Source organism: Carassius auratus, chromosome 6 (assembly GCF_003368295.1).
Source record: "Carassius auratus strain Wakin chromosome 6, ASM336829v1, whole genome shotgun sequence".
In the NCBI taxonomy this organism is placed as follows: Eukaryota; Metazoa; Chordata; class Actinopteri; order Cypriniformes; family Cyprinidae; genus Carassius; species Carassius auratus.
This window is the reverse complement of record NC_039248.1, coordinates 18,730,806-18,751,332: the sequence shown is the minus strand read 5'-3', so window position 1 is coordinate 18,751,332 and position 20,527 is coordinate 18,730,806. Positions and strand designations below refer to the sequence as shown.

Here is a 20,527-nt window from a genome sequence, read left to right as displayed (position 1 = left end):
TTGGTATAGTATTATAGATCTAGGACATCAGCCGGAGGAGGTCTCTTGAATTGGCTTTCCTGCCTTTTCTAAGTCAAGATAATCTAGCTAAATCTAGTGCATCCAAGAGCCTGAGAGATTCAGAAAGAGACACACTACAGTAGAACTACAGTAGGCTAAATTATCGTCCACTCAAGCCCAATGACAAGACAACAGTTCATAACAGAATCATCTTTATCAGATCTGACTCTGAGATAGGGATGTGCTAAAATAGACATTAGCTCTGCTCCAAAACCTATTTAGCTGCCTCACTGACCACTGCCTTGGCTGCTGTCTTTTAAGGCAGCTCATAAGTGACTGGTTTCGGACTGTGTAAGTACCACCTAACTGCCAAAGAGTGTAATTGCACTTTCATTCAACCTGTCTGCTGTTTTTTATGCATTGGTCTGAAAAGACACAATCACACGTGGATTTATAAGTTTATACGAATATCTTTTTATCATTCACAATATTAAATTACTTTTAAGTATTTTTAGTTAGCAATTTTCATACTTGCTCTGGCATCTTAATTTCTAGTCTTACTGTCTTAAAATTTGTCTAAAATCTTATTAGGCTGCATAATTAAGCTGTCAAACTTTTGCAGTATCCTTGAAATCCTGTCTCCATAGGTGCCTCGCTATATTTTGGAACAGAACAAATTGTGTGTCTAAAAGTGTGTGTGCTGCACAGTACATTTTCTTAGGCTATGACTAATCTTTCTACCTGAAAGTGTGCTAAATGCTCTGAAAAAAAGACACTGTGGAGATCTTATAAAATATATTTTATTCTGCTGTAATTAAATAAATTAGCTGTCCCCTGTTCCACTGAATGCTTTTACAGTTTTTAATAGAATATGACAGTTAGAATTAAAAATAGACATAAAGGAATTTTACCTGTTTAGACTGACCCTTTGGGTACATTAGATTCAAAACATTGAAATCATCTGCTTTCTAAGACATGCATTTTAACAGTTAAAAGAAATTAATAGCCCATATTTGTTCACACATTACAAAAAGTAACAGTTTTTTGGTATGGTACTAACTGTCTTAAGTGCCATAAAATTACTTCAACCCCTCCCACACCAGAGTAAGATAAAGAATAATGCCAAATAATGCCAAATTTATCAGAATTTGTTTGACATTTAGTGCATGTAATGTTTAGAACCAGATGGTGTACAACATCTACAAGTAGGGGCTAATGAGGACCAAACCTTGTCCCCTTGGTTTCATCTAAATATGTGGCCATATTGATCACTTAGCTTTGTAGCCAAATTCAGGTAGAGAGAAATGCATGATGTAATTCTACAAAGCTTGGTTTCTGTTCAGAAGAATGTCAGAGTTTCTCAGCATGAGATCATTGTAATAAGAAGACTCTCAATGAGGGCTGTCGAGCCCAGAAAAAGTTTGACAATGTGCAGCTCTGCAACTTTTTTGGTGACTGTGCACTCCTTCACTACTCTGCCTTTGTTAAATTCAGGGAGACCCCATAAATACACTGGCCATCTGTGAAAGTCAAAGACTGTAAGCTTGCAGAAAGGCTTTGCTCATCTGTCTTGCTAATGTGCAAGTGGATGCAACGACCTCAACCCCTCCCGCACCAGAGTTAGAAAGAATTATGCCATGCCCCTTTGGTGAATTTTATTTTCAACAGCACACCTGCCTGGCTGACAGCCCCCAGAGACGGGATTGTGGTTTAATGGCACAATGTTTCTTCCGTCCTGCACCCAATGAGAGAAAAGCAGTGGCTGGCACAGTGCTGACGTTAACACTGCTAACCATGGGACCGCGAGGACCAGTTTCTCTTTTTTGTAAACTGGAGGACGCTTCTGTCATGACATTGGGAGTCCAGCATTCTCTAATGAGCTGTGCAAAGCACAAATTGTTAATTTCTGCACAACTAGCATCAAATAGCAAGGATTGTTTTCAAACAGGTTTCCTGAATACTTTCCCCATCTTCTATTGGTTGGACAAACAGATACAGACACCCCAAAGTGTTGCCTTTGGTTATGTTAATCTTTTTGGGATGTACAGAAGCCACAAAGGGGTCTTACTTCTTTTTCTTATTTTAGGTTTTTAGGTATTTTAGATTTTGACAAAAAAGTCCTTTGAAGATTTTAGCATGGTAATAGATATGACAGTGTTAATGTATTTGGTCTTGGCAGAAGAGTTCTGCTTTTTCCCTGCTGAATTGCTGCTGCAATTTTTATTGCTGTTGTTGTAGATTATTGGTGCTGCTGCAAAGCAAGCACAGGAACTTGCTACTGCCAATACATATACTGATACGGTGCTGTGAGTATTTAAGGCATCCTTCTGCACAAATAGCATACACAATAACCCTTGGCAGATCTATACAGGTGGAGCTGGGGAAGATGGAGGGTTTTAGAGGGACTCTGAAAGTGTGCTGCGAAATGCTTTAGTAAATGCTGACCAGCCATTTAAATATAAAGCAGCAAGTTTATTGACTGCATATACAACATGAACCAGTCAGCTTGTGCAAAGTACTTTAATGCTGTGAATATTGTCAGTTTGCAATGTGCATTAAGGATGCAGTCTGTGCCACCTAGTGTTTCATGACAGTACTTGGTTTTTTTCTTTCCTTTTAAAGTATGCTGATCAAAACAGCCAGTACAAAAAAAAAATGAAATGTATAAATTTTACTCAGCAGTTTTGCATTAAATGGATCAAAGAAGAAAGTAAAGACTGATTTCAACATTGATAAAGAAATGGTTGTTGAGCACCAAATTGGCATATCAGAATTCATTTGAAGGATCATGTGATAGTGAAAACTGGAATAATTGCCATCAAAGAAATCAATTAAATAAATTTAAAAAAATACTAAAAAAGTCAAGTCAAGTCACCTTTATTTACATAGTGCTTTTAACCATAAAGATTGTGTCAAAGCAACTTTACAGTATTAAATATGAAAATAGTCTGTCAATAATGCAAAATGACAATAGTAAACACTTAATTTTTTAGTAAAGGCAGTTCATCACTGAATTCAGTGATGTCATCGTCCAGCTCAGTTCAGTTTAAAAAGTATCTGAGCAAACAAGTCGACGGTATTGCTGGATATTAAATGTCCCCAACTAAGTAAGCCAGAGGAACCAGAACTCCATTGGTAACAGAATGGATAAAAAAACCTTGGGAGAAACCAGATTCATTCGGCGGACCAGTACTCCTCTGGCCAGACAAAACCAGCAGTTCAATTCCAGGCTGCAGCAACAGAAAACAGAAAACAGTCTTCAATTTGTAATAATATTTTATATTGTATTTTTTTTTTTTTTTTACTTTGATGTGTCTCACCAAACCTACACTGTGCCTGTCAGTAGACCACATGCAAATCAGTGTGCAACATTTGAGAAGGATGCTGTGACTTTTTTTCTATTGAGATTCTGAGCATGTGGTCAATGTCATTGCCAGCTAACTCAAGGGATGGTTAAATGGTTCCTGATTAAATGGTTTACTGCATACTTTTTTTTCTTGTGAGAAAATTCAGATGAGATCACGTAAAAATCAATTTTTGAGGATAATCATCTTACAAAAGAATTATTTATAGTTCTCTCTAAATAGCAGGAATATGAGGAGTATTTTAACATCAAGAAATGAAACACTTCAGCTTTCAATCAGATGTAGTTTTCTCATGAAAAAGATGATTCATGAACATCATCAGAAGGACTTGGAAGACCTGTTTTGTTGTCTTGCAGTGATACATGAGAAGCAAGATCAAAATTGGAATGAATCATTGATCTCTACGTTGCCAGAAAGGAAACATAACACATGGAAGGTAATTTGGTTCCATCACACCCTTGAATGGCCAACTTACTTTTTCTGAAGAGCACAGAGATTAAAATAAAAAATAAAAAAGAGGAGACAGGATGGAGGCCTGAACAGATGGGAAAAGATATAGACTGACACTGAATGGCAAGCTATACATAAAGATCCGTGAGTGGAAATGGGAGGTGAGGAAACATGAATCATGTCGCTCAGGGACACATTCTTTATATATATTCTTACAGTGTTAGACCTGCGGTTCATATATATATTGTCACGGGAGGAGCACAAGACAGACACAGTGGGCGTGGCGTCAGGCCTCGGAGAGGCTTTTATTAACAGAAATCATAAAACAAAGGGAATAAAAGTGGCCAAAGGGGGAAAGTGTCCAAAATAACAGGGAATCTGGTGTCCTCGTCGTGCTGCGGGGTTTGTGTAGGTCGGGCAGTGTTCATGGAGGAAGGGTCCAGGTAAGGGGCGGAGTCCGGCGGCCGCACGCGCTCCCCTCCTCGGTCCGGGGCGCGAGGGGCGGCGGCTTCCTCTAGCGGCCGCATCTCACTCGTCGGCCGCGGCGCTGGTAGGGGATGGACGGCCCGGCATCCTGGCCCGTCGGCCGTGTAAACGGGTGCGGTTCTCCTCCGGATCGCGGGTCCGGCTGCTCACGTCTCTTGTGGCGCGGGAGTCCCTCAACGCACCCTTCCTGGACCCACGAGGACACCAGCGTGCATGCACGGGGAAGAGACCGGTCTCCTGAGGAGAGGCGCGTTGGGCTTTTAAACAGCGGCGGTAATGAGGCTCCACTTCCTTCAGGTGTGCCCCATCACACGCCGCCAGCCCTGACTCGTCCAGCGCCCCTCCTCTCACACACCCACTCCAGTCGGGAGCCTGGTGAAGGGCGGCGATTTAGGACGGGGTGCCGGTGACAATCAGGGAGGAGGCAGCTGACTCGTCACATTCCCCCTCCCAAGCGACATCCCCGTCCCCAGGGCGCCACCCACACGGGAGTGCTACCATCCTCAACCAGGCTCCAAACGGTCGGAGTGGGCGGGGCTTCCTCTCCGGGCGGTCCTCCCTCTCGCAGCGCACCAGAACAGGGACAGAGAAACCAGGTTTTAGTGACAGCCTCAACCAACCACAGGGTAAAATGACAATGGAAAAGTCACTTACCCCTTGTGTGGCTGGGAGGCTGTCCCCAGTTTTCCTCCGTCCCAGTCTGGGTTCTCACGAACGTTTGCAAGCGAGAGGGGGTGACGTCACCAGACGTTTCCCAACTGCGCTGTCTAGGCTCCGCCTTGCCCGCATTCTCCACCAGTGTCACGGGAGGAGCACAAGACAGACACAGTGGGCGTGGCGTCAGGCCTCGGAGAGGCTTTTATTAACAGAAATCATAAAACAAAGGGAATAAAAGTGGCCAAAGGGGGAAAGTGTCCAAAATAACAGGGAATCTGGTGTCCTCGTCGTGCTGCGGGGTTTGTGTAGGTCGGGCAGTGTTCATGGAGGAAGGGTCCAGGTAAGGGGCGGAGTCCGGCGGCCGCACGCGCTCCCCTCCTCGGTCCGGGGCGCGAGGGGCGGCGGCTTCCTCTAGCGGCCGCATCTCACTCGTCGGCCGCGGCGCTGGTAGGGGATGGACGGCCCGGCATCCTGGCCCGTCGGCCGTGTAAACGGGTGCGGTTCTCCTCCGGATCGCGGGTCCGGCTGCTCACGTCTCTTGTGGCGCGGGAGTCCCTCAACGCACCCTTCCTGGACCCACGAGGACACCAGCGTGCATGCACGGGGAAGAGACCGGTCTCCTGAGGAGAGGCGCGTTGGGCTTTTAAACAGCGGCGGTAATGAGGCTCCACTTCCTTCAGGTGTGCCCCATCACACGCCGCCAGCCCTGACTCGTCCAGCGCCCCTCCTCTCACACACCCACTCCAGTCGGGAGCCTGGTGAAGGGCGGCGATTTAGGACGGGGTGCCGGTGACAATCAGGGAGGAGGCAGCTGACTCGTCACAATATATATATATATATATATATATAATTTTCTTAAAAGCTTAATTTGTTATTTAAACGTCCCTCATGACCCTTTGACTAGTTCCTTTTATTGTAATTGCACTGACTATATGGTGGTTCTGTGAATGAAAGCACATTAAATGCTTTCTGAAATCAGTTGCTCGGGATCTATTGTTACAAAAAAGAGAGAAAAATTATGGTATTAACAGCTTACACAAATCAATAGAGAAAGCACTAACCCTCTGCAAAATATAATAGAGACTTTTTGAATTGAACCAGGAAGCAACCATCCACAGTTAATGCACCACTCACATTTTCCACAAAATATGTAAAAATCGAATGCTGAATGTTATTGATAGAGGTTTCCATAACTGGTAGAACTGATTACACTGCAAAATCCCATTTCTAATAACAGAATCCCATCCCAGCATTTAAGTGTTGTCAGCAGCAAGAAAGCATCCGTGTAAGCTGTTCCTGCTCAGTCAGAACAGACACATGGCAGTGCCAGCCAACATCAGTTGTCCAAATCCAGAGACTAGATTACTAGCAGCTCAGAAGCTTTTGGCTCTCTGTTCCTCCAAACAGCACACACACACACACACACACACACACAGAAATTGACCTTTGACTCTCAAGTCCCTCTGATCTGATCAATGAAACTGCATTACTTTTGTACACAGGTTTTTCATGAATACTTAATGGAATTTCATATAAATGTGTATTATAATTAAATGCTTTCATTTATTTTTCAAATAAGTTTGTTTCTTAATTCAGTTTCAGATTCTTCATTCAAGGTTTTCACATTTAGACTGCATTTTTATATTATACAGGGTAGTCTAATCCTAGTTTACAGACACTGAAAACATTAACCAGAATTAAACACACAAAATGCAAAATGCCTCACATCCTTTGCAAAATTAAGCAGTGCTTTCAAAATATCACAAAAAAAAACATCTCAAAAGCAAACATTTGTAAGCACCTTTGCCTTAATATTAATTCCTGTTAGATTTTTTTTTCCTTTGTGGCAACAATTGCAGGCTACCACTTTTACAGAGAATGGGGATTGCAATTCTGCTAGTTTCAATCTCAATACTGTATGTAAAAACAATGGCTTTTTAAATATCATAGTCAGATTGTATTTAGAAAGAACATAAGTAGTAAGTTTTCATTTAGCAGATGCTATTCTTAGCCATTCATGTTTGTTGCAGTCCTCCTGGCCAACCTACGGTGCACATACACATTTTCTGTCATGTTGGGGAATTTCCATTGACTAATGATATGTTTTGTATCCTGACTTTAACTTATAGGACATGCCCCTAATCCCAACCTTTCTGCACTTTTAGACTTCATTAAGATGTTTATTAGGTTTAATTAAGCTGTTTTCCTCATGGGCACCATTGGCTGGAATTAGCAAAGGTGATTTCATGCTTTACTGTCCTTGTGGGCACACTTGCTCCCCATAAACAAAACTGACATATAAACACACACATATCCACTTAAAATGTGTGTTACTTTACAAAACAAGTAGTACTCAAAAGAATTTGGGAATATATAATTGTATACCACTTTTGACCTACATGCAGATTTTAACACTTTGCCATTAAGTGTGGACAAAAATGTCATATAAATTCTAAAACATTTTTTAGCACCTCATCTGCCCTAAACACTGGAAGTGTAAATATTCCATTTTTGTTCATATCCCTGATGTAAGGTTAGAATTGTCAGGATTGTCAGGTCTGTTCAAGAAAATGGATGTAATTTACACCGTCAAGAGCAAGAAAGAGCATCCAAAAGCCTGTGAGAGCTCAACATCATAAAAGTCTCATCCACATGAACAGCGTGATCATTCTGGCCAATCCCTAATCTTATAGCTTCACACCTTTGTGATCCAGCAACAAAATTTGTCTCGTGGGACATCGTTTATGTGAAACATTCTGACCTCGGGTCGCAAATACACAGAAAACTGTCCTATCCAGAAGTGCTCTTTTCCTTGGAGACCAAAGCAGATTTGTTCTAAGACAATCCCAGTGACGCACCACAGGGGAGCAGCCAACCAAAAGCCAGAGGAGAAAGTTAGGACACCCATTAATTGGAGACCTTAAGACTTGGGCTGGCTAAATAATGGTGATAATAGGCTTTGCTGCTACAGAAACAACAGACTGTACAGGACATTCACAAAGTCCCAAAATTCATTCTGAAGGGTTCTGATCACCAAAAACTGGTCATGCATATATAGGGTGTCGGCTCATTACCAGCTTTCCTCCCAGTCATTATATTCTCATTAAACAGCCAATAACAAATCATAAGAAGATGATCAGGTCACCCTGAAATAAGTGTTCCCTTTGAATTTACACTGATACATTTAGACAGGAAGTGTGGCTTTCATACTATTTCTTTAAAGGGTCAGTTTCAGATTTTCTGTAATGTATATTCTCAGTTACCATCAGCTGTAATGGATTTTATCTGAATATTTGCACTCTTACTGAATTGAAAGTCCTGGTGGTTTCGTGTAACATATACAAACATGCATCCCCACCTCAGGAAAGCGGTAATGCAATGCAATGCAATCTCCCTTTACCTTTCTCTCTTTCTCGCCTTGCCGCCGTTTTTGCATGCTGAGGCATGAACCAATTATTTCACATAAATAGATTGCTTCCCTCCTGCACGTTGTTTATCATTCGGTGTTGGTAAATTTGTTTGTGTCACCATAATTATTCCTCCATGTAATATTTTCAATGCTCTCATTTCAATTTTTTGATAAGATGGCACACGAATTCGCTCTATAGCTATCAACATGGGTAATTAAAAAAAGCAGTCTTACATATCTCCATACACAAATCAAAGCACAGAGATGAAACTCCTAAATTACTTAATATTCATATCACCCCACAATTACTTTTAAGTCCTACAGCCATAACAAGTCTCAAGGGCATCAGTGACGTCACTAAAAGTAATACAGAGCCTCTTCTACAAAAAAGTTGAAAACTGACCCACATAGGTGAGGATGGGGTAAGATGATACCCAATTTGTTTAGAACGATAATGCATCATTTAATATTTTACTAGGTAACATAAAGAGAAATGTAAGTCTATTCATTAATAGTAGCTTACAATTCTAATGCATGGCATCTAAAGTATTAGTTGCTGATTTCATATAACGTGCAGAATGGTAATAAAGAAAAAACTTTAATTGGCTGGCTGTATTCTTATTAACTCAACCTTCAGATGTTGAAGGTGCTTTTGTGCACATTAAAGTGCTCTGCAGGGGCTTTCAGAGTTTAGTATTAGCATTTTACATGTTGCAAAAGAACAAAAGAAAATGAGGAAGAAAGCTTTTACACAAAACCTGACCTTTAAATTGTTCTTCCTTGGTTTTGTGAGTGGCAATGGTGTCTGCGCTGCAGTAGCAAGTAGCTCATTATCAAGAGATTTGTGCTGTACAATAAAATATAGTCCAAAGAGACTCATGGAATGGACAATGATGCCACATAACAAGGGTTCGGTGAGTCAGCTACATGAGGATAGCTTTAGGCAGCAAAGCCAGTTGAAAGAACACTTTACCGACCACAACCAGCCTCAGTGCAAGGACATCTAGATGCCCGCTGATTGCGGGGGAACTCTGTCTCTTCCTCCAGCAAGGAAACTCAATGTGAACTGGAATGTCTGATGGTCACATCTTGCTTGTTGCATAACAGTTGATTGTTAGGGATGTCTGACAACAAAATTTGTTCTGCATGTTTACCCTAAATTAAATAGGTCTATTCAAATCTGAAAGGCATTTCTATGTTAGATTTTCCACTACGAGAGAGTGAGTAAGTGAATCATTGATTCATTCATTCAACCGATTTGTTAAAAAATGCTCATTTGATTTAGGAATGATACAAGTGACTTCCTTTGTCCAAATATGGCATCTTCCCTACTATATAGTACACAAAAAGTACACAAATGACTTCTGCAAGACCCTGAAGTGCACATCAAATGGACACTTTAATATCCCATGAGAACACAGGAGAGGAGTCGTGGATGGCAGTAAAGTGATGCAGTTGATGTTGTGATTCAGTGACAACATGGTTGGATGACTGGATTTCATTATACTACCCTAATTCATTTTGGAAGCAGCTAATGTTGTAGTAAGTAAGTCACTGAATCATTCACTTAACCAGTCTGTTCAAAAACAATGATTCATTCAAGAATGAAATTACTTTCTGTTTCTCTGAAATGAATCTGGTTATTTTTTTGGCAATTTTGTGTCAAACATGTAAGTTACTCAATATTAACTTCTTGTTTACCGAATGTTTGATTAAAATAGAACATTATGTTGAAATCATTATCAAACCATTCTTCATACGGAACAGTGATTTTCAACCACAGCTTGTTGTCGAGAATCACAATTATATAGGAGGAAAAAAGAACAGAATGACTGAATAATGATTTCAACTAATAATTAAATAAACCTTTGCTTAGATTGATTAGTATCAAAATAAATATAATCAGTGATACCTTTAAACCCCTAAATCTAAAACTTACTGTACTAATCTGTATATCTGCATAAATTGGTCAAAAATGATCTCAGATTAGCAGAAGAATGTATTCCATCTCTGTTTAGTCCCAGAAACACTCTAATCAGATCAGCAGCCCAAAGTGCTCCCAGCACAGGGAGAAAATTAAGATCATTAAATGAGCGGGAGTCCGCCGCATATTTAGGGCATAATTCTACGTGCAGCATGACGTATCGCTGCAGCTGCAAATTAGCATAAATGACCACATTGAAGAATTGTTTATGTTTATAAAACATGACATGCAATCTCTCACAGCACTTCCCTTTAATACCCTTTGTTAGAGCCAGCTGTGACTGTAGAGCACTGTGGATTGGCGTGTTGAGGACAGCGGTTTGTATTAGGATGTTGTGGGTAATATAAATACATGAGAAGCACCTCTGATACTGTCAAGGCAGTTCTAGCTCCGTGAGATTGGTACCTCTGATACATCAGTCATTAACTTTTAAAGGTGGCAGGCAGGCATGACGTCTGGTTATGAATCAGATCCAGGAACTTTGAGCTGCCTTGAGGAGAAGCGCCTTTAGAATGGTTTTCCACAGTGGTGGTGTAATCATGCAAGGTGCACCTCTGTATTTCTTATCTAATAGGGATATTGAAAATGAAAACTCATAATGTTTAATTAAGAAAATCACATTTGTTTTCTTTTACCACAATATCACATTTAAGTGAATATAAATGTGTTTTAAGGACAATATTATTATTATTATCCTCTAGCCGGTGACATAATTAATGTTGTAAATGTATAAAAGTATACTGAAAAACAAACAAACAGACATTTAAACAGTTTCACTGAGAAATTGCTGGTAAAATTCACAAATGATTACAAAGAAACAGCAGGTAAGGCATTGAATTATACATAAAATTAAGTTAAAGAATATTTTGTTATAAAGCTTACTCCAGCAATATTCATATTTACAGCTTTGATTTTCTTTTTACCATGTATTAGAATTTTATTTGACAAATTGTGTGGAATTTTTTTCAGAAGTAATTCCTTTGTTTCTAAAGTGTTCCATCATGTACCATTTCATAATATCACAATTAAATGTAGTTGAAACCATCAGATATGATTACTAAATATCACACTCCGTTACACCATTTACTAATGTTAATTTAAGCATATATATATATATATATATATATATATATATATATATATATATATATATATATATACACACACACATACATATAAAGTGACCCTAACAGCTAGTTCGATGGTATTCAAAAAGTTTCATCTTCCACTTGACTTTAGTGGGGTTTTTAATAAATCATCTGGACGTCTCCCGCCAGTGTCTCTTCATTTCATGGCCACAGTTTATTTTTGTTAAGGTCCTTTCTTAACTGTCCCTGCTCATACAGACATGTCGTATTAGAGGTAGCGCTGTGTTATGTTCACACATAATGGCTATTGGTGCTGATTTTCAATTTGTGGGCAGTCAAAGCTATTCGACATGACTGTTCTCTTTGAATCTGGGGGCAGATCCAGCAAATGGACAGAGCCCTGCCAGGAGCCCAACTAAAGATGCATCAAACAGCCATGTATTATCCACACTTCTGTTACATAATCAAAAGACTATTAAGGGTGCAAGCACCAGTTCTCCAGCAGTTCAACGGGTTGTCTATGATTTAGATTTTACATGAGAATGCCTTTTAGCTTTTAGTATCCAGAATATCTATTTATATTATTTATACTTTTTTTTTTAATGATCAAGGAAGAACACTTAATTTCTTTGAATGCTCTAATATCCCTAAATCTTCAAAATGGAGCCAAACAACATTAAGCAGCTTACATCATGAAAACCTTATTAAACATTTTATTTATTTATTTATTTTGTCGCAAAACTCGTTTTGCCCTAATGAAATTCCTCCTGCTGTGCAGCTGTATTGCATTTCTTTTAAATGCAGTTCCACAGAATCCCGTTCCTTTCATTTGGTTTCAACTTTTAAATTCCAACTTATGAATTGAAACCACTGAAAATCTTGTCACGTCACAAACAGATTACTGCTATCTTCCTAAATATTCCTTTTAAACTAATTAAGTGAAATATATTCATTAAACCCAAGCTTTATGATAATTTTAATCTACAATGGTTTACAAATGAGTGAGAAAATTGTGAAACAATTTGGAAATGCGGCAACATTGTGCAGGAGATGTTAATTTACATATTGGCCTAAAAAGGTGAGATTACTACTGTTAAATCAACTGAGTGTAATTAGTGCTTGAGATGTTACAATGTAGAAGTATAAGGTATATTTTGACTCATCACAGAATCTGTTAGTTTAGCACCACTGATACACGCTGATGCCAAGCACTTGTGAAATTATTTCCATCATAAAATAAGGCAATTTAAGCATTTCACTGCCTACCAGTTTATTTCTACAACTTATTTGTCTGCTTGTTTCACATATAATGAGCCATAAGACCCCAGAATTGAAGGAGGACAGCTGAAGTGCGTTATTAAATAATTATTTTTGTATATGACCACTTCTCAGAATAAGAAAGGTATTTTAGTATCGGTCTGATGCAATGTTAAACATTTTGAGCTAGAAAACATTTTTGAGCTTTGGAGTCTCTTAGACCACAAACAAAACATTACTTGTGGGCAACAAGACAGACGAAGCCAGATGACGAAGAGAAATCATGATACAGAGGAGACTCTTGCCCTTGTAAGGACTGCTTACATTTTTAATTAAAAACACTTACACTTTATATCAGTCTACTAAGAGGTAGAAGTTGGTCTGCAGACACAAGTGTTTTTGCTCTCCGTTAATAGCATTAAGTTCTTTGGAGAGATGTCTCTCAGGTCACGTACATACAATGGCACTAGACCACTAAGACACAATCACAGGGTAGAGTGAATGAATTGAGCACTTCTGGTTTTAAGGATGACGACAGTGTGATTCAGAGAGAGAGATTACTTTTCTTATCTCTAATGGCAGAGCCATGCTAGATTAGACCATCAGGGAATACATTTTATCGAAAAGAGATGGCTGGAAAGTTTTAAGGTATAAATTGTGTGAGGTTTTTTAATAGAACAAGATTTTGCAAAGATGCAGTATTTCATCTTTATGAAATCTAATGCCGGGGTCACCACATGTTGAAGCGGACGGTGTTTTATTCAAGCCTGACTGTTTAAACTGCTAGATATATGTGGTCAGATCAGATTTTTATTGCACAGCCATGCATGAGACATTAGCAATAGATGATTAAGATCAAGTTTCAATAGATGAACATTGATCAAGTTTTTATGAAGGCAGTCCAAATCTGCAGATTAAATTTAAATGCAAAGCAGAATGACAATTAATTGAATTTCAATTACAATATTTTATTAGAATCAATTAGTAGTTTGCAATGTTTTATTAGACTTTTAATTCATTTGTCAACAACAACTTTAAATGTTGGCTTTACAAATCCTTATCTGAAGGTTTGGGGGGGGGGGGGTCAAAAACCTTTAATGCCTTACAGACAGAAAGAGTAATAAAATGATAAAAATAGATAGATAAAACAATAGGAAAAAAATGGCAGACATGCTACAGATGTCCCGAGTTCAAATCCCATGCTTGTAGACTTTGCAAATCCTAACCCCCTCTTTCTCCTATCATTATTACTGTCCTATCAGATTAAGGGCAAAAACTCCAAAGATAAATCTTTAAAAAAAAAAAGTTTTGTCATTGATTATGTTTTCATTATGGTCAACTATATCTGCAAATTTAAATTGAAATAAATTAATTAAATAAGAATAACTCAAATTAGTTGTATTTTAAAATTAGTAATTTTTACTTTATTTTCAATTAGAATTTAATTAGTATTTGTAATTTTTCAATTAAAAAAAGCTAAATTTGTCAAGACAAACTTTGAATTAAGCTGACTTTAGCAATGGATGTTTTGCCATTGATTATGTTTTTTTTATGAGTCATTTTTTTATTTGTCATTTTTAAGCAAAAAAGCTACATTTGTCAAGAAAAACTTTGAATGTTGGCTTGACAAAACAAGTTTAAAAAGCATCAAAGTTAGAAATTTTATAGGCCTTAAGGACAGAAAAACAGTGTATAGACTGATATAGAGAACAATAGACAAATAGATACTTTATGCATACTTTAAATTTTCTTTTTAGTATATTTAAGAGTTTAATGTAAGTTTAATTCCCTGCGAGTTCAGCCAAAATGACTAGAGCTTGCCAATTGAAATTAACCCATTATATAACTTGGCCTTGGAGCAATAGGATGCTGTCTCCCCCAGAGGTTGAATCCTCAGATGATTGACTGTTCAGATTAGCCATACGTCTCTGTCCCTGTACAACAGATAAAGGCAGTTGACGACAGTCACCCTATCACTCGCATGACTGCGGTGGCCTCTTTGTGACATCGCACTTCATCATGCAAAGTAAAACTGAGGTTGATGTGAGAAAGACTATATTGATGCTACATACAGCTGTATTCATGCGTGGCTTCAGGCAGTGTTTCATTTTGCTGTGTGTTGTTGACGCTCAGTGTGATCATACTAATCTTAAAGCATATAAATCATTGAGCCTTTAAGCACCGTAGGACGAATAATACTTGGAATATCTAAACATTGTCCTGTCCTGTCCTGACACAAGTCATTGTTGATTTCACTGTTGTAGGGGAAAGACTCTAGGGCTGCAGATAAGACCGTTGCCATGGTCCTGAAGGAGATACCCAATAAGGCGTCCTCAGAAGGCAAGCCCCTCCTCACGGTGACAAACAAGGTGGGCAGAACTACTGCAGCTACCTCCAGAGTCAAACAGCACATCCATTCTCGCTGCATGGGAAAGATAACCAATGGCAAGGCTTTGACCATCACATGTCTAACCTCCACCTTTTAGCCTAACGAAAATAAGATTCACAATGCCATCACACATTTCTAACTGACAGCACAACAGCTAGCACAGGCTCTGTGGGGTATAAGATTGAGCTTTTTACATCAGGCAAGGCTTGTTACAGGAAACAGAATGGGGACAATAGAAATGAGCAGGAATTTTTTTGCCACAGCCACTATATAGATTACATATTCAAGCTGTGTAAGCACTTTTTCTTAGTTTTAATATGCTAGTGTATATTTGTTATATTTTAGTGTTAAAGAATTTCAGATAATGTAACAAGTAACAAAATTGTTTAATGGATTTAGTTTTCGTTAACTATAATAACATTTACATTACTACCACTTTCATCAACACTTAGTCAATTATTAACATAAAATGTAATCTTTAGCAATTCTCAAAAATGATTATTCATTTTCATATTGCACTATATATAATAGCATGTATAAAATTCACCTCACATCACAATTATCACATTAATAAAATTTGTATGTGTACTTTCATTTGTAGTTTACTAGACAGATTATTACAGAATTGCCTATTAGTAATTTAACACAGTATTTTAACAGTGATCCATTTCTAATTTTAAATGCATCAAACTACATGAAATGATAGCATAACAAGTTAATTGGATGCTGAAGAATTTCTTGCAAAAACACATTTCCTTGCTTTTATAAAGCTGCTGTCACAGCTTTAGTTCATCTTGTTGTTGCCTGTGTGGTCTGTGGCTCATTCTATTTGTTTAATTGTGTTTATTGTGCTTAATACTGTTGTCTGCGTAGTTCAAGTCTGTGTGTTGTTGATGCCAGACAGATTCTGAACTAAATAATAATAATTGCATTACACTAAGCTTTAGTAGCACTCAACTGGTTTCCACCTTTCCTCCAGTCACTAAATGACAGATGATTCAAATGTGCCTTTGCAAAGCATTTTGTTGTTAGTTGTGCAATCAGTCGACAATCAATAGACCAGTGACCGTGAAGCCAACTGCACTCCTTTGCTTTGTCCATAATAGCGTGAAGGTTTGTTAATTTTCAAATCAGATGAGATCGAACACAGTATGTGAAGCACAGCATCATTCCTCTGTGTAAAGTCTTGTCAATACTGATGCTAAAGTGTTATCAGATCAATACTGTCCATTTCATCACAATGTGGGAGCTGTAGTAACTTCAGTCTTAATTGCAAAACAACCAACGGTCCAAATGATAAGTTGATTTCACTGATAAAGTTTAGTTGACATTCAGTTAGGGTATATATATATATATATATTAGGATATTTATAGAAAGCCTGAATAACGTTCTGTTGAGAAATTACTGCTTCTTAGTCTCTGTGTCCCTGAACAATTTAAAACTGGATATTTAAACACCTGCTGTCACTTCAAGTGACTTAACGGATAAAATCTTTATGTGAAGAAAAAGATTTTATAATTAGCCAGGAACACTGTGTGAAAGACATATAAGAAACAGTTTTTTTTTACTTGATTCGAAACACTTAGTCATTGTGAGAACCAGGCATTCTTATTTGCGCTTCTGATTGTTTTTCAATATTTAACTTGTGCTTGTGTTGCGTAAACACTGGTTCAAATATCATATCAATTATGCAGTTAATTGTACTTTCCTCACACACAATTTAGCACTCAAGATAAAATAGTGGTCTTCAACATGGTAGATGGCTACCTCGGAAACTAATTTCTTCATACATAATGCAGTTGTGTATGTTCGTGCTGTTATTTATAACACTAATAATTGCCTCACATGAGCTTATACCTCCCTCAACCTCCCTCCATAACTCTCCCCCTTAAGACTCCCGCTAGCTAAACTGGTTCCAGGTTCCCTTGACAACAATATCTTGGAGTTGTCACCAGGAGCTAAACCCACATGACACAATTAGTTGAAGTTTTCCATGACATAATTCAGGATTTGCCCTCGGGCTCAAACACAAAGACAAAAGTGAGGAGGTACAAAATGCTTGTGCTGTGATAAAGCAGTTGAGAACAACTGAAGAAAATTCCTTTTCACGTAGATAATGGAATCCCCATTATTTTTTCCATACATATTCAATCAGTAAGTTTATTCTGCTATACAATTACTGTACAATTTGCAGTGTCTTGAAAGGGTAATCAGCATTCACAGGGCTAAATGTAGTTACTATAAATGCTTCTGAGTATCATGGGAAGATGGGACATCAGAAGCACAATGAATCTCAGAATAGTACATTATGCACTACATGAATAATCAAATCCTAATTAAAACCAAACTATGTGACCTTGATGTTCAAGTCTTGGCTGAATATAATGTAATATATTTTGTAGCGAGCCTCGTGACTGTATTTCACACTGTCAATGTATTCTTTTACTTAACAATCCTTTTATATTCTGAAGGGCAATTGTCAATGCATGGATTCCTTCAAATTATGAGGAACAGATTGCAGAGAATCTATGCACAGTAAGTTTTAATGGGGATACGAGTTCAAAATATAAGCAGACATTAAAATGTTTCCAATACTGTAGGAAGGTTTAAATGAAATAAAAACCAACCACAGGAGATAAAGGCAGTATGCTTCTATTGGCTGTTATTGTTCAGTAACTATTTCTGTGGATTACGTTACGCCTGTAGGTGGCGATAATTTTTAAGATCCACTGAATCATCCATTCATACGGATTCATTCAGGAACTAAACTCCAGAATTGATGTTGCACAGAGATGTAGCTGTTGATTCTGCAATTATATTTTGTTTGGAATTACTTTTAGTGGTGGTGCAAAAACAGACCAAGCAACTTGAAATAGACTTACGTTACTGTGTGTAAAATATACTTTTCCACTCAGTCTCCTTTTAATCTTGAGTACCTATAGAGTAGTACTGCTTCCTTCATATCTCCAAAAAGTCTTTAGTTTTATTATATTTATAAGAGAAAAATAGTCTGTGCCGATTTTTTTCGGAAAAACACGAGCCGCTGGAGGCGTGGCGTGTGGGCGGAGCTAAAGAATCACAAGCGCCAGTAGGCTTTTGCGTTGAGAGCGTTTGGAAGTTGTGACATTACTGTGAGGAAAAAAAAAACATAATCCAAAACAAACCATGGCTTACAGTCAGATTCAGCCGTTTATTTATGATCCAGAATCAGATCCAGAGGCTGAAACTGAACGAGAGCAGCAGCAGCAATGACGTCTCTATGTAGTATGTATTGAAACTGTATATATTTGCTTAGCGGTTTTGGAAAAAGACTAAGTTCCACTTTGTTGTCTTTTTTTTTTTCTTTAAAAGTGTACAAGGTTTACTTGATGTGCTTACGCGCCGATAGCTAAGTTAAAAACACAGAGATATTTGAAGCAGTTTTACTCACCGCCTGCGGTTCCAACACACAATCGTGACCCTTTTTCCTTGGGACTGCATTATCCTTAAGAAATAAACGATACGCAAATCCGGCGTCAAACTGGGCCTTGTTTGTAAAACAAGCATCTTTGAAATGCAGCGAACAAACAAAAACACTTGCACAACTCCGTCGATGCTCTGTAAAAATAAACTCCATCCACTGGTCCCTTAATGTTTTTTTTTTTTTTTTTGGTAATCTGTGCAGGGTTGTCTTGCACTCGCAACCAAAACCACACTTCTTTTGTGACATTTCGCTGTCGCTCTGATCAGTGAATTTCTCTGCTCTGCTCCAAGGGGCACGCATGTGCTCTTCCGGCAGACGTACCCTTAGGACCCATATAAGGAAATTCCGCTCCATCTAACGTCACACAGAGCCATACTCGAAAAAAACTTTCCGAAACTTGTGACAAACCGGAAGGAGTATTTTGTCCATGTTTAGCATGGGAATCCAACTCTTTAACAGTGTAACCCCCCCCCCACCCCCCCCCCCCCCCCCCCTAAGGCTAGAAGGGATACAGCTGCTGCTACTGGGCATTTACATATTTTCCGAACCAACAATATAATGTGAAACCTATAAAAATGGTACAAAAAAGCACATGGCCCCATAGTTTCATCACTTTAGACTTTTAGAGTGTCGCAGTGACAGTCTTTTTGCAGTAAAGGACCTGTTATAGTTTGATGACTGGAAAGATGACATGAACGTGAGGTTAGCTGCATGGGAAACAGATGAGCGCACATGTGAATATACAGCTCACAATCTGTGCACAGTTCACGGAATGTTGTCAACAAAATGATAAGAGCATGTTTTAACAAATTATTTTATTATTTCACACTCAGTATTTTAACTTAAGCTTGGCAGGCCATGCATACAGCGCCATACATGACAGATTTTCTGGTACGCAAAACAAGTACTTTAAAGAAATTCCTATGCTTATTACCATTACTGTGGCAGCCAGCAACAGAACAGCTTAACCCTCTGCACATTTTTATATTTAGTTATATTCTAGTCAGGGATCCTTGACTATAATATGATGTGTTGATTGATGTATGCACCCTAGACTGAAGATGAGTGCAGTGAACTTTATTTTTTCATATATTTAGTTATATTGAAAAAGTGGAGACAGGCTGTAGCTGTCGGGCAAGATGGCGGAAAGCAACAGCAGCATTTAATACTCACGTTCTGATTGGTCAGATTGCCTGTCAATCCAGCTCTTGGCATCACATACCCCCACATAATATTAAACGCTAAAATCGAATTTTCGCTTTTCAAATTAACAAACTACACTATGTTACTAGCATATCTTCCAAAACAGCAGCCAATGAGTGCAGGAATTCTCTCTGATGCTTAGTTGACAAGTCATGGGTCAAACTATTGTTAATAATTAAAACTATTTTTATATAAAATGTTAATGAGTACAGTGCTCATCTAATCTGAGTGTACGCCATTGTAAGGGAAACAGGTCAATTTAGCTCAAAGGGAATCATTTAAGATTTTAAAGGGAATTTGAACAGAATCACTGTTTCACGGCTGTTCACGGAGACGCGCCTGCGGTTCAGTGAACGAGCCGTTTAACATCAAATCTGCGCTGGATACTAATATCCAAACTATAGTGAAAACACTATCAATTAGCACAGTAACAAGATCGGCAGCTTAAGACATTAACTTGTAAGCACAAAACACAAGATACTTCTCTTTTCAATATGAATAAGGCTTTATTAGATAAATTTAAGACATATAAACTAATCTAACACATAAACGCACGCACACACACATTCACACAAGTTGCAGGAAGGTCGAATGTTAGGGAAAGGTGAGTTTAAGAGAATGGAAATATGGAATCCCAAGTTAACAGCAATACGTTAAATTGCATAAACATGAACAACCATCAATCACGTAATTAGCGCTCGCATTGAGTTCCTCAATGAGGTTAAAATTATATTAGATACACCAGTAAAGGTCACAGTCTGGAGGTAAAGTTACT

The 20,527-nt window shown here is 38.4% G+C and overlaps 1 protein-coding gene across 6 annotated transcripts in view; it reads left to right on the top strand.

Moving 5' to 3' along the window:
• Positions 1–20,527, top strand: part of pex5la (peroxisomal biogenesis factor 5-like a) — a 71,295-nt gene that overhangs the window by 19,052 nt on the left and 31,716 nt on the right. For 3 of the 6 annotated variants that reach the window (XM_026264471.1, XM_026264463.1, XM_026264457.1), the window contains exon 1: positions 14,952–15,065. The exons of 1 other annotated variant lie outside the window; for it this stretch is intronic. In XM_026264471.1, coding sequence (XP_026120256.1) covers positions 14,997–15,065 — 69 coding nt within the window. In that variant the 5' untranslated portion in view covers positions 14,952–14,996. Of the gene's footprint in view, positions 1–14,951; positions 15,066–20,527 lie in introns of those variants that run through there. 2 more of the 6 variants (XM_026264435.1, XM_026264442.1) reach the window with 1 other exon arrangement.